The following is a 24,649-nucleotide window of genomic DNA, read 5'->3' as shown; positions in this document are numbered from 1 at the left end:
TGCGATGATCCGGTGTAATGGCCCAGAGCTTGCGACAGGTATCCGATGATGTGGTGGAGAAAAGCAGTCCGATATGCTCTGGGTTGATATCGCGCTATGCAGACTGGCAGGTATTTGACCGAGCTATAGCGGGCTGGTGTCCGAGCTAAAGGTGAAGACTGATAGCCATGGCTAACAGTGACTACTAGCAAGTAGCTAGTTAGTTGGCTAGCCTCTGATGGAGGTTCAAGTTATAATGTATATAGCAGATCTGTACCAGTGAGGCAGGTTGCAGGAAAGTATATTTAGATCGTAGGTGGAAAGTGGGATTAAAATATATACGAAAAAAAAAACGATGAAACCACCTATTTACATGGGACAAGACAAACACACGTCAGACTGCTACGGCATCTTGAATGCTAGTTAAGTGATAGTACCACTAAGCCAAAACCAGATGGGATGGCGTATCGCTGCAGAATGCTGCGGTAGCCATGTTGGTTAAGAGTACCTTGAATTCTAAATAAATCACAGACAGTGTCACCAGCAAAGCACCCCCACACCATAACACCACCTCCTCCATGCTTTACGGTGGGAAATACACATGCAGAGATCATCCCTTCACCCACACCGCGTCTCACAAAGACACGGCGGTTGGAACCAAACATTTCCAATTTGGACTCCAGACCAAAGAACACATTTCCACCAGTCTAATGTCCATTGTTCATGTTTCTTGGCCCAAGCAAGTCTCTTCTTCTTATTGGTGCCCTTTAGTAGTGGTTTCTTTGCAGAAATTCAACCATGAAGGCCTGATTTACACAGTCTCCTCTGTGATTTTGAGATGTGTATGTTACTTGAACTCTGTGAAGCATTTATTTGGGCTGCAATTTCTGAGGTTGGAAACCCTAATGAACTTATCCTCTGCAGCATAGGTAACTCTGGGTCTTCCTTTCCTGTAAAATATATTTATTTAGATTTGTTTAACACTTTTTTTGGTTACTACATGATTCCATATGTGTTATTTAATAGTTTTGATGTCTTCACTATTATTCTACAATGTAGAAAATTGTCAGGGAGGTGACCAAGAACCCGATGGTCACTCTGATAGAGCTCCAGAGTTCCTCTGTGGAAGTGGGAGAACCTTCCAGAAGGACCACCATCTCTGCAGCACTCCACCAATCAGGCCTTTATGGTAGAGTGGCCAGACGGAAGGCACTCTTCAGTAAAATGCACATGACAGCCCGCTTGGATTTTTCCAAAAAGCACCTAAAGGGCTCTCAGACCATGAGAAACATGGTGAAGCCAAGATTGAACTCTTTGGCCTGAATGCTAAGTGTCACGTCTGGAGGAAACATGGCACCATCCCTACGGTGAAGCATGGTGGTAGCAGCATCATGTTGCGGGTATGTTTTTCAGTGGCAGTGATGGGAGACTAGTCAGGATCAAGGGAAAGATTAACGGAGCAAAATACAAATCTTTGATGAAAACCTGCTCCAGAGCGCTATGGACCTCAGACTGGGGGCGACGGTTCACCTTCCAACAGGACAACGACCCTAAGAACACAGCCAAGACAGCGCAGGAAGTCTCTGAATGTCCTTGAGTGGCCCAGCCAGAGCCCGGACTTGAACCCAATCGAACATCTCTAGAGAGACCTGAAAATACAGCGACGCTCCCCATCCAACCTGACAGAGCTTGAGACAATCTGCAGAGAAGAATGGGAGAAACTCTCCAATGACAGGTGTGCCAAGCTTGTAGCGTCATACCCAAGAAGACTTGAGGCTGCAATTGCTGCCAAAGGTGCTTCAACAAAGTACTGTGTAAAGGGTCTGAATACTTACTTGTAAATGTGATATTTCAAACTGTTTTTGTTTTTTCATTATGTTGTATCGTGTGTAAGTTGAGGAAATGCACGGTATATTACACAATATAGTACTTTAAATATGTTAATGTTATAATATATGTTAATGTTTTGCGAGATGTAGCTTAGGGGATGAAGCTTAGAGGATCCCTTCTCCTGTTATTTAAATACTCATCAACATTCATTGCATAACAACATGCAAGAGTAGCCTTTATTGTAAAAAGCCCCTGGCTGGCAGAATTTACATTTAGCAGGTTGTGCACTTTCACACAAATGGTGTGATTTGAGCCCTTGTCTAAAAATGATGGTCAATAAATTGTTTTCTGACTTCCCCATGACCATTAACCATGCTACAGTAGGAGTTCTAATGTATCTGCAATTGTATGGTGGTCTTTTTCTGACATTTGCTGGATCAGGTTTTTGTCCATAGAATAGAATAGAATAGAGATTAGTCAAGTTTTAATCTTGGTTATTCCTGAAAACAAATATTGAGACATTTAGTCAGATGCTCGTAGTGTATCCACGAGAGACTGGTAAAGTATTATATTCTAGTGGATTCTATTATTTTATTCTATATAAGCACATACAAAACAGCACATAGTACTAGTGTAGGTCTACATCATAGCCCTATACTGTAGGTAGCCAACTGAATTGTATATGTGCCATGTGAAAAGTTCCCTCTAACAAAATTATTTTATCCCCATCTAGTGTACAAACTGAAGTATGCAATAGGCCTTTGTGCTTTGGGATTGTGTTCTATGAAAGACTGTGTTCCTTATTTTCAATGATTGCCATACATATTTCTAATTTATAAATTCATAAGGTAGACCGGAGTTGTTCTTGCGTGGCCTGTACATAGGCTACTCTGGGTCACCTTAAACCTTTACTCCTCCCTCATTTCTTTATCAACAATGTGGGACTACTGTAGTACTTTCACCCACACCAGAGACGGAAGAGGAAGTGAGACATCCCACTCCCTCATTTTTTCTGTTACAAAGGAGGTCAATGAACTAAGTAGACCAGACCCAGCTGCTATTGCATTGGTGCCTATGGGAGAGCAACCCCCTTAAGCAGACAGGAACTGACTTTATCCGCTATCTTTGACCACATATTATAGAGCCTATGAGTTATGTTGCATTCATAACCAATTGGGAAGTCGGAATGTACCATCTTAGAGTTAGATAGAGGAGACCAGATAGATTAAACATGTTTTCATATGGACATTGCCATTGAGGGCTTAAATCATTGTAGAGTAGTCAACTGGGTGGGACTTCCTATGTTTGAAGGAATGATCCCATTATTCCATCCGGGTCGTCATAAGGGATCAGCCAATGAATTACACTTGTGAGCAAATATTCCATAAATGTGGGTGGTAGTAAATCACGATCATTGGCTTCATAACTGTTCAAATAACGCACTCTAGGTGACCGTATTCAACCTTTCAGTTTGTTTACCAACTCATAGAAGCAGTAAAAGAAGAAACCAGACTACTTTGAAATGGAGATAGCCTCAATGACGCTGCTTGTGTGCTCACAAATGCCATAATAGGACATATAAAGATTATATCTCTTTGGTTCTCTGTTTACCACATAGGACTGGGAAAAATCCATGTGTATGGCCCTCTAACTGGAAATTGCTAGTGGGAAATGGTGGAAGCCCTCAATGACAAACAAGTTTTATCATCTCTATCTAACTCTATAGTGGTAACTTTCCACTTGGTTACGAACGCAGCATTAGACACAAAAAAACAGACGTACGGTAGGCGACAAAGACAAAGTACAGTAGTTAGTCACAAAGCCTAGATGTCAATCTAGATCAGACCATATAGTTTCACGACAGTGTTTTACAGGTTGCATTGATTATGCAGAGGACTGGAGGCTCATATAGTAAATAGATTAGTAAACGTCTCAGGATGAGGAAGAGGACTGGTGACCGTGACTCCAAGAAGCAGAAGACTGCCGGAGATGAAGCTGGTGTGTCATCGAGTGCGCAACCGAGGTAAAATTGCGTAAAATTATGCTCTCTAGACTATAGTATAGTAAATAAATACGCCTGTTAGGAGCACGCCCGTTTGTAGTCCTAAAAAAATGAAATTAAACCTCGGGTTCGTTCAGCCATTCCTATGCGGGAAATGAATGAGGTTTTTGGATATAGTCCGAATGAAAATAAGGTCTGAGGAGTGGCGATTTTATAATGTACTTCTTGGTGGTGCAAACTCACCATTTTTTTTGTTGATGCATGCCAGCAAAGCCACTACACTATACAACACAACACTAAACAATACATTAATTGAACTACACTGCTCAAAAAAATAAAGGGAACACTTAAACAACACAATGTAACTCCAAGTCAATCATACTTCTGTGAAATCAAACTGTCCACTTAGGAAGCAACACTGATTGACAATAAAAGTCACATGCTGTTGTGCAAATGGAATAGACAACAGGTGGAAATTATAGGCAATTAGCAAGACACCCCTAATAAAGGAGTGGTTCTGCAGGTGGGGACCACAGACCACTTCTCAGTTCCTATGCTTCCTGGCTGATGTTTTGGTCACTTTTGAATGCTGGCGGTGCTTTCACTCTAGTGGTAGCATGAGACGGAGTCTACAACCCACACAAGTGGCTCAGGTAGTGCAGCTCATCCAGGATGGAACATCAATGCGAGCTGTGGCAAGAAGGTTTGCTGTGTCTGTCAGCGTAGTGTCCAGAGCATGGAGACGCTACCAGGAGACAGGCCAGTACATCAGGAGACGTGGACGAGGCTGTAGGAGGGCAACAACCCAGCAGCAGGACCGCTACCTCCGCCTTTGTGCAAGGAGGAGCAGGAGGAGCACTGCCAGAGCCCTGCAAAATGACCTTCAGCAGGCCACAAATGTGCATGTGTCTGCTCAAACAGTCAGAAACAGACTCCATGAGGGTGGTATGAGGGCCCGACGTCCACAGGTGGGGGTTGTGCTTACAGCCCAACACCGTGCAGGACGTTTGGCATTTGCCAGAGAACACCAAGATTGGCAAATTCGCTCTTCACAGATGAAAGCAGGTTCGCACTAAGCACATGTGACAGACGTGACAGAGTCTGGAGACGCCGTAGAGAACGTTCTGCTGCCTGCAACATCCTCCAGCATGACCGGTTTGGCGGTGGGTCTGTCATGGTGTCGGGTGGCATTTCTTTGGGGGGCCGCACAGCCCTCCATGTGCTCGCCAGAGGTAGCCTGACTGCCATTAGTTACCGAGATGAGATCCTCAGACCCCTTGTGAGACCATATGCTGGTGCGGTTGGCCCTGGGTTCCTTCTAATGCAAGGCAATGCTAGACCTCATGTGGCTGGAGTGTGTCAGCAGTTCTTGCAAGAGGAAGGCATTGATGCTATGGACTGGCCCGCCCGTTCCCCAGACCTGAATCCAATTGAGCACATCTGGGACATCATGTCTCGCTCCATCCACCAACGCCACGTTGCACCACAGACTGTCCAGGGGTTGGCGGATGCTTTAGTCCAGGTCTGGGAGGAGATCCCTCAGGAGACCATCCGCCACCTCATCAGGAGCAGGCCCATGCGTTGTAGGGAGGTCATACAGACACGTGGAGGCCACACACACTACTGAGCCTCATTTTGACTTGTTTTAAGGACATTACATCAAAGTTGGATCAGCCTGTAGTGTGGTATTCCACTTTAATTTTGAGTGTGACTCCAAATCCAGAACTACATGGGTTGATAAATTTGATTTCCATTGATAATTTTTGTGTGATTTTGTTGTCAGCACATTCAACTATGTAAAGAAAAAAGTAGTTAATAAGAATATTTCATTCATTCAGATCTAGGATGTGTTATGTGTTTAGTGTTCCCTTTATTTTTTTGAGCAGTGTATAACCGTGACAAATGTTGCCCTCAAACTGTTAGGGCCTACATAAAGCTGTCCCAAGAGCAGCTTCCCAACAGCAGCCCAAACACTGCTACACTGGCAGCGAAACAATTAACTCAGCCTCACTTACTGCCTTAAAAAAAACATTACTGAAATGACTGCCTTGCTTAAACAAATGTTGTTTCTACTGACAATTGAGATGTATAAACTATGGCATAAGGGGACGACGTGTGGATGATGAAGACATTAATGAGCGAGCTAGGATGGGCATTCAAAATAGCTATTTGTTCAGCACTTTTGAAATGTACAGCGACAGAATGCAGAACATGGGCCGTTCTTACAGTATTCTCCCTGTACACCAAGTCAGAACTGTAGGATAAATAAAGGGGGCATATAAGCAGACAATGAAAGCTCTTACAATATTCAATGATGACATTTCTCTGAAACAGGCTATAGGCTACATGTGCACCAGCAAGTCAGAACAATAGTCTAAGTTATGAGGAGGAAAGGGACTAAATTATTAGGGTGAGGATCATGGTTTACTTACAGCTTACTACATAACAGGTAGCCTAGCGGTTAGAGCATTAGGCCAGTAGCCAAAAGTTGCTGGATCAAATCCCAGAGCTGACAAGGTAAACATCTGTCGTTCTGCCCCCAAACAAGGCAGTTAACACACTGTTCTCCAGTAGGCTCTCATTGTAAATAATAATTTGTTCTTAACTGACTTGCCTAGTTAAATAATGGATAAATAAAAAACATACACTCAGCATTACTTTCTTAGCTACGGTATACATATCTCCCTGGCATATTACATAATTTATGCAGCAGCATTCAATACATTTTTGGACTCACCTTGTTGTACTGTGCTCACTTGAACAGGAAGGTGGCATGGCTGTCCTTCGTGTGGAAATTTGTCATCAAACTTTGTCATCAAAGTCTGGCATTCTCTGGATTTATGGTGCTTTCAAGACAACTGGGAACTCGGAATAAAACAAGGTCTAATCATGACGTCAGTGATCTTCAGGTCGGAGATCTTGAAAGAGGCCAGAGTTCCCGACTTGGAATTCCGAGTTGGATGACCGTTCAAAACTTATTTCTTCAGTCTGAGATCGTTTTTTCCCAGTAGTTTTGAACGCGGCAGAAGTCATGCTGGATTGACAGCATGGCCAATGTTGAATGTTTATATTTTTTAAACTTGGAAAAGAGACCCTTAATAATCCCAGACTTGGCTCACACATCCACTCCACTGAATAGCAAGCTAGTGATTGCTTTGCAATGCTTGCAGTTAGCCACTGATTCCTTCCAAACCACTCATTGTTGAATTTGCGATTTCCTACTTGTGTAAAGTTTGTTTAATGACCGATGAGCACCTATTCATTTTATCTATAATTTCTCTTCATAACTTCTCTTCATATGACAAGGATTGAAAAGGATTTGTCAATAGATTGTCAACTTGATTCATGATGATGACTTATAGCTTGCTAACTAAGATTTTGAAGTATGATGTTGACATGGTCAGTCCAATCAAAGCTACGATAGATGTAACGTGAATTGACGTAATTTTATCTGTGGCCAATGACCTTGAGCCTACTTGGATGGGCACTTCTAATGTAACTCTATGGCAACACTCAAGGGGCTTGAATTTTCGAGCTCTCCGCATAGATTTTGCGGTGACGTAGTGTCCCCACGAGTGACAGAACACTGAGCCAATCACGACACGACTAGAGAACATTATCAACCCCTATGCTCCGTATTTTCCGCTGGCTTCCCCACCACCACAGAAAGCACTGAGCTAGGCTGAAACACCTGCATTTTGGAGCTGCCTTACTCAAGAAAGAGAAAAAGACACCATGTTTGTATGCAGCTTTATTAACTCAATGATTTATTTACATTGTTTGCAAACTAATATGTGACATGTATTAATGCCAAAATTACATGCAAAACAGGCAAACATGTGGAGCTCAAAACAGGTGAATGATGGGTCGCCACCTAGGCGTAGTGTCCTTTTAACCATTTTAAATGAGGATCTTCCTGCTATGGCACATCTGTGAGAAGGGCTGTCCAACTGTAGACAATAAGAACAGACCCCTACATAGCCCATGTACAAAGCGCTACCAGCTTACTGAGTGACTGCTTCAGAATACAGCAATATTTTCTGCCGCATGTATAAATAACCAGATGAAGAGATTTGCTGACCTTTTGCTAGAAATGTATTTATTTCGATGAACAAAATATCACAGGAGGGGACATGTGCAAAGGCAAACTAGTAAATTACCCACCACCTTAACATGTAAATTACCCACCAACATAACTTGTGAATAAGAAAAAAATTATAATACAGAAAAACATGTTCACCACCAACATCTACACAAATGTCTTGAGCACCCAACATCCGTTTTTGGGGAGACCTGGGTTGTTTTTTGGTTGAGATGTAGGCTGTCGCACTCGGAACCGGACGGAGCGGACTCAAGGTACTGTTAGATGATCCTGAAAAAGTTCAATGTCATGTCCCGGACAAATGCAATACGGTTGTCAGGAGGAAGACGGGGTTCAATGGCGTCAGAGGGCACTTGCTGGACTCTGTCGTTGTTGCATTATTTCAACTTCCAAAGGACTCTCGTCTGTCGTCCTCTTTGGCCGCTGGAGCTGGGTCGGGCAGATGGCGGCGGAGGTCAGAGAGCGATAGCACGTCTGGAAGGTGCGTTGGTGAGAAGGGCCAGGGAAGTGATGAGCCAGGTCGGGTAGATGATGAACCACCTGTTGATGGGTCATTTGGCCTCTGCTCGGCCTCTTGGCTGTCCACAACGCCATACAGACATACAGTGCATTCGGGAAAGTATTCAGATCCCTTGACTTTTTCCACATTTTGATACGTTACAACCTTACTTTAAAAATATTATTTGTTTAAAGGTCCTCACAAATCTACATACAATACCCCAAAATGAGAAAGCAAAAACAGGTTTGTAATACATTTTTTCAAATATACATTTACATAAGTATTCAGACCCTTTACTCAGTACTTTGTTGAAGCACCTTAGGCAGCGGTTACAGCCTCGAGTCTTCTTAAGTATGATGCTACAGGCTTGGTACATCTGTATTTGGAGAGTTTCAAATTCTTCTTCTCTGCAGATCCTCTCAGGCTCTGTCAGGTTGGATGGGGAGCATCGCTGCACAGCTATTCTCAGGTCTCTCCAGAGATGTTCGATCGGGTTCAAGTCCTGGCTCTGGCTTGGCCACTCAAGGACATTCAGAGACATGTCCCGAAGCCACTCCTGCGTTGTCTTGGCTGTGTTCTTAGGGTCGTCTGAGGTCCTGAGTGCTCTGGAGCAGGTTTTCATCAAGGATCTCTCTGTACTTTGCTTCATTCATCTTTCCCTCAACCCTGACTAATCTCCCAGTCCCAGCTACTGAAAAACATCCCCACAGCATGATCCTGCCACCAACATGCTTCAACGTAGGGATGGTGCCAGGTTTTCAGACGTGATACTTGGCATTCAGGCCAAAGAGTTCAATCTTGGTTTCATCAGACTAGAGAATCTTGTTTGTCATGGTCTTAGAATTTTTTTTAAAACTCCAAGCAGGCTGTCATGTGCATTTTACTGAGGAGTGGCTTCCGTCTCGCCACTCTACCATAAAGGCCTGGTTGGTGGAGTGCTGCAGAGATGGTTGTCCTTCTGGAAGTTTATCCCATCTCTACAGAGGAACTCTGGAGCTCTGTCAGAGTGACCATCGGGCTCTTGGTCACCTCCCTGACCAAGGCCCTTCTACCTCGAATGGTCAGTTTGGCCGGGCGGCCAGCTCTAGGAAGAGCCTTGGTGGTTCCAAACTTCTTCCATTTAAGAATGGTGGAGGCCACTGTGTTCTTGGGGACCTTCAATGCTGCAGACATGTTTTGGTACCCTTCCCCAGATCTATGCCTCAACACAATCCTGTCTCGGATCTCTACGGACAATTCCTTCGACCTAATGGCTTATTTCTTGCTCTGACATGCACTGTCTACTGTGGGATCTTATAAAGACAGGTGTATCACTTTCCAAATCATGGCCAATCAATTGACATCCAAGTTGTAGAAACATCTCAAGGATGATCAATGGAAACAGGATGCACCTGAGCTCAATTTCGAGTCTCATAGTAAAGAGTCTGAATAATTATGTAAATAAGGTATTTCAGTTATTTATTATTTTAATTAGCAAACATTTCTAAACCTGTTTTTGCTTTGTCATTGTGGGGTATTGTGTGTAAATTGATGAGGGAAAAAAACATAATTAAATCAATTTGGAAATGAAGGCTGTAACGTAACAAAATGTGGAAAAGGTCAAGGGGTCTGAGGACTTTCAGAACGCACTGTAATTGAGTGTAGCGACAGTCGAAAATAAAAGCAAACGTGCAAGTAGAGTAACAGTAGGAGCATGTCCATGTGATGTAGACACAGGGACATCACTTCCGTTGCAAAACTTCCTCAATACTGCCCCTCAAGTCTGCTCAAGGAGCTATACGCTGCGTTCCAAATTTCTTGGGGCGCACTTGTGCATACAAGGAGCAGCCCATTTTGTGACGTACAATGACACTGCGATACTCCGTCGGCTCCGTAGAGGCCTTAAGGAGATCTTATTTGTTTTGTTCGATCAGATAATATCAGCCAGTTAACATGACCTTTATTAATTATGAAGCCTTTATGTGCTTATTTTGATTACATAAGCTTCAAAATTCAAAAAGTGATGTTCTCTGTGTTTATCCAAAAGCCCATTTATTTCTCCATAGGCTTTGGCCAACGAGCCATCGCGGAGTTAGTCTCCATTAGCGCCTACAAAAAGACTCCGTAACTATTATTGGCCTAAAATGCACTTCAATGCCAATATCCAGTAATGTCTGCTGACGCAGCATGGTCCTTTGTCATTGCAATGTTGACGCTTTTTGTCTCTCTCTCTCTATCTCTCAGACCTAGCTCCCGTTTGTTGTGGTGGGTCAAAAGAGGTCTCCTGGTTGTGTGTGTCATTTATGTTTCTGTGCCTTTCATGATGCGACTGTTCCCTGACATCATAAAACACCTGGTGTATTCTCACAGAGGTGAGTGTAAGCTATTCATGATAATTATCCAAAATACTGGACAAATCAGGAATAACAAATCACATAACATATCGTCTGTTTCTCTCCTTGTTTTTAGTCAGGGTCCCATTCTTCGTCAACCTTAGCCAGCCAGCTGACCTGTATCTTAACCACACTGTGAACATGTACCTTAAATCTGAGCAAGGGATCTCATTGGGTGTTTGGTGAGTAGGCTTTCTCCAGGTTACTTTGTGAGTAGGGTAATGTAGCCTACCTACCTTACTTCAGAAGTACACTCACTGCCACTGGACAGTATGGCTTTTATAAAGACAGCATTGAACTTTATACATCAAAGTCTACACATCGTCCCTTCCACGTGTTGTCACTTCCTAATGTTGTCACTTACAAGTGTTGTCACTGTACAATATCTTCAAGGCACACAGTCCCTGAAAGTCAGTGGAAGGAGGCACAGGGAAAGGACTTGGAATGGTACCAAGATTCTTTGGGAGCTGGAATTCCGATTATCATTTATCTCCATGGCAATGGAGGCACAAGGTAGCAAGAACAATGGATTCCTATACAATAATATTGTTCTCACTTTGAATCTAAAAGTACACATTCTTTCATACAGGGCAGCAAATCACCGTGTGGGATTAGTACGTGTAAGTGACTGTCGACTACATTACTTCATCATGGCAGAAAATGACATTGGTGATTGATAAATGTGTGATTGGCCTTTGTGTCTACAGGTGCTGAGTGCAATAGGTTACCATGTTTTGGCTTTGGACTACAGAGGTTGGTTAAACTTACGTTTGACTAGACCGTTGAAACATATTTGCTTTATTTATTTAGTCTGAATACATTTTAATAATTGTTACACACGTCCTTGATAACCTAGCGTTAGTCTACATTTTGTGGTGTGACAGTGTTATTTTACCTTGCTTGCTGTAAGGAGAGTCCGATAACCAACTCCCAATTCCTTACACTGCATTAGAGCTCACCCTCTGGTGTGGGTTGCCTGTGACTGCCCCCTTGTGGTCAGATAGAAATCATTGCACAACTCTGCATCACGTTAACTCAGGCAGACAGACATGACATCATAGGCCTATACATAGTCTAGTATGTTTGCATAATGAACAACCATTGATATAAGAAACTCTTAACAGGTTTTGGGGACTCCACCGGAGAGCCCACTGAAGTTGGTCTAACCACTGACACCCTCTACTTGTACCAGTGGGTAAAAGCCCGCAGTGGGAGCAGTCTGGTGGTATTATGGGGACACTCTCTTGGCACTGGGTGAGTGACCAAACGTGTGCCTTCAGGTGGATGGTTCAGTTTGTAGAGATGAGATAAGCGAGAGGAAATGATTATTTATGACGATGCGCAGCAGACCTGGGCAAACAATAGTTGTATTTGGACGTTTCTTTTAAAAGACTAACTTTTCAAATACTCAAGGTAGTCTAATATAGTTTATATAGAGTTTCAACTAAAAGGCAACTATTTTCTTTAATATTCAAATACATGTCTCAATAAAACATAATATTTTAAAGTATTTTGAATACCTCAGAAAACCAAATCATATTTGAAGGTATTTGATGGCTGCAAAGTATTTGATGAAGAACAGTTAGTTGAATTAGTCTAAATATATCATCATTAGCACATGGTTTGGAGGGCTCTCCGATATAGATATGAATCTTAATATAATTTATAGCCTAGAATTACATACATGAGGGACATGGAATCAATCACCTCAACATTTGAGCAGACCACTTTTGCAGATTCAAAATGACTAGCAAATGCATTTTCATAGTGAGTGAGACAAAGTAATACAGTAACACTAAACATCAAGTTCTTATACATGTGTAGTACTAGTACCTTTGTGATTATTACATTAGCAACATAGTTGTTACATAGAACTTTGGAAATTGCTTTATAATTGAATAACAATGGAGTGATTACATAAGTGGAATAAGGAACAGTCACTTTCTCTGTGTACAGTACTTTCAAAAATGCTCAGCTCTTTGCTATGTAATTCAAATACACTTACCAAAGTATCATGTAACAACATGCTAATAAAATGTTGCTCTATTAAGTATAACAAAATAGATCCCAAAACGGCCTTCTGGAATTAACTACAGCCAAGGTAGGTGGAAAATCATAGTAGTTTTGTATTTCGAGTCAAATTCAGAGTAAAGTATCCCTTTGAAGATGGTATAGTGTGTGTTGGAAATAAGAACCATTAAAACAGATGGACAAAGAAGTCCAACGTTGTTTTTGCTAAGCATCCAACTCGCTATTTGCAATGCTTGCAAAAATTCATTTGAATTTCTCTTCAGTATTTTCAGGTATCATAAAATGAATTGCTGCTTTCGACCTTTACAGAGGCATGTTGACAGAGTCACTCACAACTTATTTATACATATGTACTAAATATAATTGGTTATGGACTTGATTATGTAGACATTCAGGAGAATTTACATTTACAGAATGTTCAGATATAAATGTATTGTGTAGATCAAATATGACTGTCAGATTGGAATAGCATAGGAGATTGTGTTCTATTCATTCTCTTTCTATATGCAGTTCCATACAACTGTGCCATTAGTTGAAGGCAGCAAATTGCAATAGTTTCTGAAAAGTAGTCACTTCCTGAGGTCCGTATTCAAATGTTTTTTTATGTCGGTGTTTTCTCAGAAATGTATTCAAATAGTTTTTTAAAAGTAGGTACTTTCTCATATCTGTAGTCAAATAGTTTTAAAAAGTAGTCATTTTTTGTGATTTGTATTCAAATAGTTGTAGTCAAAGTAACTATTTATTCCCCCCAAAACGAGTTACTTTCCACAAAGCATAGTTAAAACTATACAGTGCATTCAGAAAGTATTTAGACCCCTTCCCCTTTTCCACATTTTGTTTACCAAGCCATAAGGTCGAAGGAATTGTCCGTAGAGCTCCGAGACAGGATTGTGTCGAGGCACAGATCTGGGGAAGGGTACCAAAAAATGTCTGCAGCATTGAAGGTCCCCAAGAACATAGTGGCCTCCATCATTCTTAAATAGAAGAAGTTTGGAACCACCAAGAATCTTCCTAGAGCTGGCCACCCAACCAAACTGAGCAATCGGGGGAGAAGGGCCTTAGTCAGGGAGGATGCCCAAGAACCTGATGGTCACTCTGACAGAGCTCCAGAGTTCCTCTGTGGAGATGGGAGAAACTTCCAGAAGGACCACCATTTCTGCAGCACTCCACCAATCAGGCATTTATGGTAGAGGGGCCAGACGGAAGCCACTCCTCAGTAAAGGGTACATGACAGCCTGCTTGGAGTTTGCCAAAAGGCGCCGAAAACAAGATTCTCTGGTCTGATGAAACCAAGATTGAACTCTTTGTCTTGAATGCCAAGCGTCACATCTGGAGGAAACCTGCCACCATTCCTACGGTGAAGCGTGGTGGTGGGAGCATTTTTTTCAGCAGCAGGGACTAGGAGACCAGCCAGGATCGATGGAAAAATGAACGAGGTAAAGTACAGAGATCCTTGATCAAAACCTGCTCCAGAGCGCTCAGTACCTCAGACTGGGATGAAGATTCACCTTCCAACAGGACTACGACCGTAAGCACACAGCCAAGACAACGCAGGAGTGGCTTCGGGACAAGTCTTTGAATGTCCTTGAGTGGCCCAGTCAGAGCCCGGACTTGAACCCGATCAAACATCTCTGGAGAGACCTGAAAATAGCTGTGCAGCGATGCTCCCAATCTAACCTGACAGAGCTTGAGAGGATCTGCAGAGAATAATTGGAGAAACTCCCCAAATACAGGTGTGCCACGTTTGTAGCGTCATACCCAAGAAGACTTGAGGCTGTAATTTCTGCCGAAGGTGCTTCAACAAAGTACAGAGTAAACAGTCTGAATACTTATGTAAATTTAATATTTCAGTTTTTTTTAAATACATTTGCCAACATTTCTAAAAACCTGTTTTTGCTTTGTCATTATGGGGTATTGTGTGTAGATTGATAAGGGGGAAAAAAATATTTAATCAATTTTAGAATAAGGCTGTAACATAACAAAATGTGGAAAAAGTCAAGGGGTCTGAATACTTTCCGAATGCACTGTAGTTATCCCAGATCTGATGCACAGTTTCACACATCTATGAGGGGTGGCAAAAAATCGAATGAAACAAGTAAGCTTTAAATTAAACTTTACACTGGAGTCTCTCGCATTGTGAGCTTTCAAATCAAACAAATAACAATTAAATCATATAACCATGATTCGAATCATGAAAAACCTTCAAATTAAATGCACATCTTATGTAATGAAATGGGGGTGTAAGGCAAAGGTACAGATGTAGGATTCTTAATTTGATCACTGTTTTGTTGCTGAGAATTTTCCTGTTCAGCAGGAAATGTAAACTTGTAGTGTATTTGAGTTTTATAAAGACTTCTAAAGTTTGTGATTTCCACTTTGAAATTTCAGACTTGATCTGACCTAACAAAAAATGTATCAACCGCTAGAAAATGTCCATTAATTATAATCCACATAATAATTCACATTTCCTGTTACTGCAGGATTATTGTCCTGATGTCGCAAACTGGCTCAAATGACGATCCTTTATCTGTAAAGGTAATGTCGCGGAAATTCTTACACAGGGACACTCAAAGTCAATCTGAAATGAATGATTATTTATTGTCAGAGCGCTGGATAGGTTCCAACCAACTCAATGCACCATAGTACACATGTCAATCAGGAGCTCTACCTGGGCAGACCCAGCAGTTGTCTTATATACAGCTATACACAGACAAGTTATATTTGCATGATTTAGCATAATTAATTCATCCTTATCCTTTTTTTTGTTTCATCCATGTGACAAACCAATACTGGTTCATAACATGTGACAGACCAATACCTGACCAGGCTTCTCCTCTCTAATCTGAGACCTTGGAACTGAGATATCTTTCGTTCTCAAAACAAGGTCTGGGCGTGCTGCCAAATTGCAGCTACTGATAGTGAGGATTTGTACAGTCAGCCACTTGCATGAACACAGAAATTGGTCTATAGAACAGCACATGAATATAACACAAAGCCCAGACATTAAAATTACATTATAGTCATCAAAGGTAATATTGTGTCTGTTACTAAAGTAAGCAAACACAATATTACCGATGAGTACTTTTTAACGTTTTTACATTTACCTTGATTAGCTTGACCTGTACGTTTTATTACTTTTGCCTTACACTCCAAATAGATATGTATTCCGTTCCACTGGTCGGCTTTTCATGATTTAAATCATATCTTATTTTAACTGTTTGTTTGATTTGAAAAGTAAGCATTGTCCATTCAAGAGACTGGACGGCAGTTAGCCTAGCTATAACCGAACGGTTGCTGGTTCGAATACCCGAGTCGACAAGGTGAGAAATCTGTCGATGTGCACTTGAGCAAGGCACTTAACCCTAATTTGTTCTCTATGGCTGACCCTGTAAGAAACAACACATTTCCCTGCACCTATCAGGTGTATGTGAGAAAACATATTTTTTTAATTAACACTTATTTGTTTACTTTTTTGCTTGTTCCACCCCTCATAAACAATATATACATATATATATTTGTGAGATGTTTAAGTTAGAGAATATGTCACTACTACTACTTATCTACCACCACTAACGGTGACGATTGAAATAATCCAATCAATAATTAGAAATATGACAGAACATTTTGACAGTGACTCAAAGTACGAGACATGATCAGTAAACACCATTTTACCCCTTGTGTTTGTACAGAGTGGCCACTAACACTGCAGTCAAACTAATTGAACAAGGTAGGCTTTACTGGACCCATTAAACGTTTTATACCCTCTAGTTACAGTACAGTGCACATTTCATGAATGTTTTTTTGTGTGACTCAGTTCATGGAAGTTGACCTGATGTAGTTAGACTCAGAATATTTTGCTTTTATCAGGGATTGTTGTTGATGGTGTGATCATCGAGGGAGCATACACCAACATTCGACAGGGGGGTGCCCATCATCCGTTTGGCTGGGTAAGACTCACATACCCTCCTCTCCATGGCGATACAGTACATCTTAAAATGCCATGATTTAGAATGTATTAATGTACTAAACTGCACTTCTTTTCATCTTTAATTTTCCTTGTGTCCTCAGTTTTATTGGAAGTTCCCAGGTTTTGAGTACTTTTTCCTGGACACAATGGCAGAAAACAATGTCATCTTCCCTAATGATGAAAAGTATGTATTTTCTCGATTTAGATTCAAATGAAAACAAAACATTTTCTTGTACATTTATTTTGATTTATGCAACTTTTCAGTGTTCTTGTCATCCTTTATTTTGAGATTATTAGTACAGGTTTGCGAAATGCGATAAGAAATCAAATCAAAATAACTAACTGTTACAGTGCCTTCACAAAGTATTCACACCGTAACTTTTTCCACAATTTGTTGTGTTACAGCCTGAATTCAATATTGAATCAATTGAGATTTTATGTCACTGGCCTACACACAATACCCCATAATGTCAAAGTGGAATAATGTTTTTACTATTTTTTACAAATTCAAATGAAAAGCTGAAATGTGTCACGCCCTGACCTTAGTTATCTTTGTTTTCTTTATTATTTTGGATAGGTCAAGGTGTGACAAGGGTGGTATGTGTTTTATTGTCTTGTCTAGGGTTTTTTGTATTCTATGGGGTTTTGGTGTGTCTAGGTAAATGTAGGTCTATGGTGGCCTGAATTGGTTCCCAATCAGAGACAGCTGTTTATCGTTGTCTCTGATTGGGGATCCTATTTAGGTTGCCATTTTCCATTTTGGTTTTGTGGGTTATTGTCTATGTATAGTTGCCTGTGTCAGCACTCGGTTTAATAGCGGCACGGTTGTTTAGTGTGTTCATTAATTAAAATAGAATGTATTCATATCATGCTGCGCCTTGGTCTCATCAATACGACGAACGTGACAAAATGTCTTGAGTCAATAAGTATTCCACCTCTTTGTTATGGCAAGCCTAAATAAGTTCAGGAGTACAAATGTGCTTAACAAGTCACATAATAAGGTGCAATAACAGTGTTTAATGTGATTTTTGAATGACTACCTAATTTCTGTGAATTGCAAACACAGATTTTTCAATTTCTTGCAAAGAAGGGCACCCATTGGTAGATTGGTAAAAGAAAGCAGACATTGAATATCCTTTTGAGCATGGTGAAGTTATTAATTACACTTTGGATGGTGTATCAATGCACCCAGTCACTACACAGACACAGGCGTCCTTCCGCACGTAGTTTCCGGAAAGGAAGGAAACTGCTCAGGGATTTCACCATGAGGCCAATGGTGACTTTAAAACAGTTACAGAGTTTAATACCTATGATAGAAGAAGACTGACTATGAATCAACAACATTGTAGTTGCTCCACAATACTAACCTAAATGACAGAGTGAAAAGAAAGAAGCCTATACAGAATAAAAATATTCCAAAATGTGCACCCTGTTTGCAATGAAGCACTAAAGTAAAACTGCCAAAAATGTGGCAAAGAATACAAAGTGTTATGTTTGGGGCAGATCCAACACATCACTAAGTACCACTCTTCATATTTTCAAGCATGGTGGTGGCTGCATCATGTTATGGGTATGCTTATCATTGGCAAGGAATAGGGATTTAAAAATATATATATTCTAACATGTATTGACTCAGAGGTGTGAATACTTAATGTAAATTAGATATTTCTGTATTTAATTTGCTAACATTCCTAAAAACATGTTTTCACATTGTCATTATGCGGTAGATGGGTGAAAGAAATGTTGAATTAAAATCAAATTGTATTTGTCACATGCGCCGAATACAACAGGTGTAGATCTTACAGTGAAATGCTTACTTACAAGCCCTTAACCAACAATGCCGTTTTAAGAAAGATACCTAAAGAAATAAAAGTAACAAATAATTTAAGAGCAGCAGTAAAATAACAATAGCAAGGCTATATAAAAGGTGTACCGGTACAGAGTCAATACCAAATATTTTCAGTCTTCTGAGGGGGAATAGGTTTTGTAGTGCCCTCTTCACGACTGTCTTGGTGTGCTTGGACCATGTTAGTTTGTTGGTGATGTGGACACCAAGGAACCTGAAGCTCTCTACCTGCTCCACAACAGCCCCGTCGATGAGAATGGCCCTCCTTTTCCTGTAGTCCACAATCATCTCCTTAGTCTTGATCACATTCAGGCTTTTAACACAACAAAATGTGGAATAAGTCAAGGGGTATGAATATTTCTGAATGCACTGCAACCAAATGTGTTTGAGAATCGTTCTGAGAGATTGAGGTTGACTGTTCATGAAAAGTGATGCTTCATCAATTCTCCACAGCTTGAAGAGGATGAGGAGTCGTCTTCTGATCCTTCATGCAGAGGATGACCACATAGTGCCCATCCACATGGCTCAGCAGGTGTGGCATGATACTTTGACTGTAACTGACAATAATTCCTCTATTGTCATCTGTCCATAGTATCCCAAGCAACATTTCTGATGTTATCTGTATGGGTTGAATGAATATATATCAAGAAGAGTTCCTGGAAACATGATAGTTACAATAAAGGACTTTTCCACTTCTAATTCTTTGTTGTGTTCCTATCAAGCTGTATGAAATAGCACAGAGCGCCCAGAACTCAGAAAATCAAGTGAAGATGATAGCGTTTTCCGGATCCCTTGGGTACCATCACAATGGATTATACAAAGACCCTCACCTGCCAGACATCATCCGGTTAGAAAATCTTGGCAACTCTTCAGTTGCAGTTTCTATTTGGCAAAAATTGCAATTCTGATTCTAAATAATTTCATTCTAACAATAAACGTAAAAATGTTTTCATCCATATTGTTACAGGGAATTTGTACATACATTGGCCCCCTAATCCAGTGACCTATGCAGAAGAGCCTTTGGACATCAAGTGTTTCAACATATCTAGAGGACCGTAAATCCTGGATAAACAGTTTACACATAAATGTGTCTCTTTACCTTTAGGCAAATCAGTAGGATGACCTTCAATCACATGGTCCAATCATTGACCTAATATCAGATACAAGTTACATTGTTAGTAAAGTTAAGCAGTTACTTAGCCAATGCATTATTATCTAGCTATAGCCTATGTGCAAATAAAAAAATCTCTGAGATGGAAGCAATGAATTTGTTAACTGTCGGTTTATGAATGACAAATGTGAAGAATGATGACTAATCAATGTTTAAAGTGTCAAACTTAGGCAAATTCTTTGTATTGATTACAGAAAAGTTACTGCTGAAAACTTTTCTTTTTGGCTAGTATTATCCCCAGATTCCAAAATCATGTTTACAAGTACAAATAAAACCTGATCGATGCTCATGAATCTCACTCCATGACTCCTGCTTCTTTGTTGATTATGAACTTGCTTGTTTACCCGACCGTGGGAAAGACTACCCACTGGGCAAAAACTGGTTGAATCAACGTTGTTTCCATGTCATTTCAACCAAATAATTCAATGTGAGGATGTTAAATCAACATGGAAAACTGGTTAAATTAGCAAAAATGTTCAATCCAATGACAGGGTGAAATTGTTTGTTGATTTCAATTTGAATTCACGTTAGTTGACAACTCAACCAAATCAATACTAGATGTTGAACTGACGCCTGTGCCCAGTGGGAATGTTTGTTTCCACACTCACGACTCTGACTCTATTGGTTACACAGACAAGGCCTTCCATCTTATTCTAACCCTCTCTCGGTGGCTTTGTATTCGATAAAACTGCTGTACAATATGATCTTGTTGCCATCTGATGCACATTCAAATGTCATAAAAAATCTACACTGCAAAGCTCTCCCTGTCTTCTGCTGTGCCCTGATTGTATTACTGCTGATGATATCTGGAAATGTGCATGTACACCCCATCTATTGTTAATAGCCCCAATAGAGAGCAATAGTAATGCTGTCTTTTTGTAGACACTGTAACTCCACCATGGTTCATTGGACAAAGCCTAATGGAAAATGAATGGAGTTTTGGGATGGGTTGGATAAGCGCCCACTCAGGCTATCTGGAAGGCCAAAGTCAGTTACTTTAAGGAGCTGTTCTCTCTGGATCTAACCCCAAGAAGTTCTGGAAAATGGTGAGATACCTGGATAATTAACCCTCCTCTTCACAGCTGCCTATGTCCCTTAATGTTGATAATGTGGTTGTTACTGACAAGGAACGTATGGCTGAGCTCTTTCTTCACTTCATTAAGTCAGTATTTCTATTTGACTCATCCACACCTCCTTGCCCGTCCAGCACTTCCTCATCTCCCAGCCCTTCTAATGTGACTAGCCCTGATGCTCCTCCCTCTTTTTCCCATGCCAAGCTTCTCTCTGCAGGCAGTCACAGAGTCTGAGGTGCTAAAGGAGCTCCTTAAACCTGACCCTAAGAAAACATCTAGGTCAGATGGTTTAAATCCTTTCTTCTTTAAGGTTGCATCCTCTGTTATCGCTGAGCATATCTCTCACCTTTTTAACCTGTCTCAACCGTCCCGCAAGGGACCCACCAATTCTGAAGTTAAGGATGTCTCACTGCAACCTTAAAGGCCCTAAATTATGTCACCACTGCCCTTGACTCTAAGCAAAGTTGTGCTGCTATCTTTACTGCCTTTTCCAAAGTTTTCTATACAGTAGGCCATTACATTCTTGTGGGTCGGATAACGAGTATTGGTGTTTCTGAAGGGTCTTTGGAATGGTTTGCTAACTACCTCTCAAAGAGTGCAATGTGTAAGGTCAGAACATCTGCTGTGTCACCCATTGCAACTAGAGGTGACAAAAATCTAGATTGCCTTTATTCCACACACAGAAACGCATACAAGAACCTCCCTCACCCTACCTTTGGCAAATCAGACCATAACTCTATCCTCCTGCTTTCTGCTCACGAGCAAAGACTCAAATCGGAAGTACCACTGACACACTCAATATGAAAGTGGTGTGGATGCTAAGCTACAGGACTGTTTCGCTAGCACAGATTTGAATATGTTCCTCGATTCATCCGACAACATTGAGGAGTTTACCCCATCAGTCACCGGCTTCGTTAATAAGTGCATCGATGACGTCATCCCCACTGTCACCGTACGTACATACCACAACCAGAACCCATGGATTACAGGCATCATCCGCACTGAGCTAAAGGCTAGAGCTGCCACTTTCAAGGAGTGGGACATTAATCCGGTCGCCTAAAGGAAATCCTGCTACGACGTCCAGCAAGCCATCAAACAGGCAAAGCATCCATACAGGACTAAGATCGAATCATACTACGCCAGCTCTGATGCTCGACGGATGTGGCAGGGCTTGCAAACTATCACGGATTACAAAGGGAAACCCAGCCGAGAGCTGCCCAGTGACGCGAGCCTACCAGACAAGTTAAATGTCTTCTATGCTCACTCCAAGGCAACACTGAACCATGCATGAGAGCACCAGCTGTACCGGATGACTGTGTGAGCTCACTCTCTGTAGCCGATGTGAGTAAGCCCTTTAAATGTGAGTAAGACCTCTTACTGCAGTGGGCTAAATCAGGGTCACACAGAGTGTTTCTTTGTGGTCTTAACTCTTGAAACTAGGGGGCACTATTTTTATTTTTGGAAAAATAATGTTCCCAAAGTAAACCGCCTATTTATCAGGACCAGATACTAGAATATGCATATAATTGACAGCTTAGGATAGAAAACACTCTAAAGTTTCCAAAACTGTCAAAATATTGTCTGTGAGTATAACAGAACTGATATTGCAGGCAAAAGCCTAAGAAAAATCCAATCAGGAAGTGACTCATGTTTTGAAACCGTTGTATTCCTATGCATCCCTATTGGCTATTGAAAGGGATATCAACCAGATTCCTTTTTCTACGTATTCCCTAAGGTGTCTACAGCATTTTGACGTAGTTTCACGCCTTTATGTTGAAGAATGAGCGTAAACGACTACATTGCGTAAGTGGCCAGCTGAGGGCTCTCAGAGTGATTCTTGCGTAAAAGACAGAGGTAGTCATTTTTCCTCTCGCTCCTACTGAAAAGCCAATTGTCCCGGTTTATATATTATCGAATAGATATTTGAAAAACACCTTGAGGATTGATTATAAAAAATGTTTGCCATGTTTCTGTCGATATTATGGATATAATTTTGAATTTTGTTCGGCATTGTCGTGACCACTATTTCCGGTGGATTTCTCAACATAACGTGACCAACAAACGGAAGTATTTTGGGTATAAAAATAATCTTTATGGAACAAAGGGAACATTTACTGTCTAACTGAGAGTCTCGTGAGTGAAAACATCCGAAGCTCATCAAACGTAAACGGTTAATTTGATTGCTTTTCTGATATTCGTGACCAAGCTTCCTGCTGCTAGCTGGACATAATGCTATGCTAGGCTATCGATAAACTTACACAAACGCTTGTCTTGCTTTGGCTGTAAAGCATAATTTCAAAATATGAGATGACAGGGTGATTAACAAAAGGCTAAGCTGTGTTTCACTATATTTCACTTGTGATTTCATGAATATGAATATTTTCTAGTAATATTTTTTGACCGTTGCGCTATGCTAATTGGTGTAGTTGATGACAATTCTCCCAGATCCGGGATGGGTAGTTCCAAGAGTTAAACAAATCTACTTTGATAAAAAAATATACACCTCACACATGGATATGAGCTTAATTTTTTAAATATACCTGTACCATTTCAGATATAGAGTTGAAATGTATTCAATTTTGATTTTGCATCCCTATATTACACTTTATATACATCACCGAAAACTGAAATATAACATAACAGTTTGACATAGAAACACTGGATTGTCAGCGTAAAAAAAAAAGTTTATTAATTATGGAATTATGAAAAATATCAATAACATTCCACCTAAGAGGCCACTAGATCATTTGACTGCAGGAAAGGGCTACACAGGTTAACATTCGCAAGGTCGCGGGGCCAGACGGAATACCAGGACGCGTACTCAGAGCATACGCTGACCAGCTGGCAAGTGTCTTCACGGACATTTTCAACCTATCCCTGACCTGGTCTGTAATACCAACTTCTTTCAAGCAGATCAACATAGTCCCTGTGCCAAAGAACGCCAAGGTAACCTGCCTAAATGACTATCGCCCCGTAGCACACATCTACAGCCATGAAATGCTTTGAAAGGCTGGTCATGGCTCACATCAACACTATCATCCCAGACATACTGGACCCACTCCAATTTGATTACCTCTCCAATAGATCCACAGATGATGCAATCTCTATTGCACTACACACTGCCCTCACCCATGTGGACAAAAGGAATACCTATGTAAGAATCCTGTTAATTGACTACAGCTCAGCATTCAACACCATAGTCCCCGCCAAGCTCATCACCAAGCTCAGGACCCTGGGACTGAACAACTCCCTCTGCAACTGAATCCTGGACATCCTGATGGGCTGTCCTCAGACGGTAAGGGTAGGCAACTGCACATCTGCCGTGCTGACCATCAAAACGGGGGTCCCTCAGGAGTGTGTGCTTAGTCTCCTCCTGTACACCCTGTTCACCCACGACTGCATTGCTGCGCACGACTTCAACGCTACCATCAAGTTTGCTGACCACACGACTGTGATAGGACTGATCACCGATGATGATGAGGCAGCCTATAGGGATGAGGTCAGAGACCTGGCAGTGTGGTGCCAGGACAAAACCTCTCCCTCAACGTCAGCAAGACAATAGCGCTGATCGTGGACTACAGAAAACGGAGGGGCGAGTACGCCCTCATCAACGTCGTATTGGAGCGGGTCGAGAGCTTCAAGTTTCTCAGTGTCCATCACTAAGGAATTAACATGGTCCACACACACCCACACAGTTGTGAAGAGGGCACATTCCCTCAGATCGTCAAAAAGTTGCAGCGTTGAGAGCATCTTGACTGGCTGTATCACCGCTTAGTA

The 24,649-nt window shown here is 41.3% G+C and overlaps 1 protein-coding gene across 1 annotated transcript; it reads left to right on the top strand.

Moving 5' to 3' along the window:
* Positions 1–3,545: 3,545 nt before the first annotated feature.
* Positions 3,546–20,097, top strand: LOC139409933 (lysophosphatidylserine lipase ABHD12-like). Its single transcript, XM_071155345.1, has 13 exons — positions 3,546–3,832; positions 10,636–10,763; positions 10,861–10,966; positions 11,178–11,297; positions 11,374–11,404; positions 11,492–11,537; positions 11,909–12,038; positions 16,505–16,542; positions 16,683–16,762; positions 16,884–16,966; positions 19,082–19,160; positions 19,351–19,475; positions 19,596–20,097. The coding sequence occupies exons 1-13, from the start codon at positions 3,747–3,749 to the stop codon at positions 19,621–19,623; spliced, it is 1,080 nt and encodes a 359-aa protein (XP_071011446.1). The 5' UTR covers positions 3,546–3,746; the 3' UTR covers positions 19,624–20,097.
* The last annotated feature ends 4,552 nt before the right edge of the window (positions 20,098–24,649 follow it).

The sequence above is a fragment of the Oncorhynchus clarkii genome, chromosome 1 (assembly GCF_045791955.1).
Source record: "Oncorhynchus clarkii lewisi isolate Uvic-CL-2024 chromosome 1, UVic_Ocla_1.0, whole genome shotgun sequence".
Taxonomy (NCBI): Eukaryota; Metazoa; Chordata; class Actinopteri; order Salmoniformes; family Salmonidae; genus Oncorhynchus; species Oncorhynchus clarkii.
The sequence above is the reverse complement of the archived record's forward strand: the minus strand, read 5'-3'. Positions and strand labels throughout refer to the sequence as shown.

Excerpts from the sequence above, each read along its gene's own strand:
- LOC139409933 (XM_071155345.1), top strand. The coding sequence starts at position 3,747 with ATGAGGAAGAGGACTGGTGACCGTGACTCCAAGAAGCAGAAGACTGCC. Across the intron at positions 16,543-16,682 it reads AGTCAAACTAATTGAACAAG|GGATTGTTGTTGATGGTGTG; the intron begins GTAGGCTTTACT and ends TGCTTTTATCAG. Across the intron at positions 19,161-19,350 it reads CCATCCACATGGCTCAGCAG|CTGTATGAAATAGCACAGAG; the intron begins GTGTGGCATGAT and ends GTTCCTATCAAG.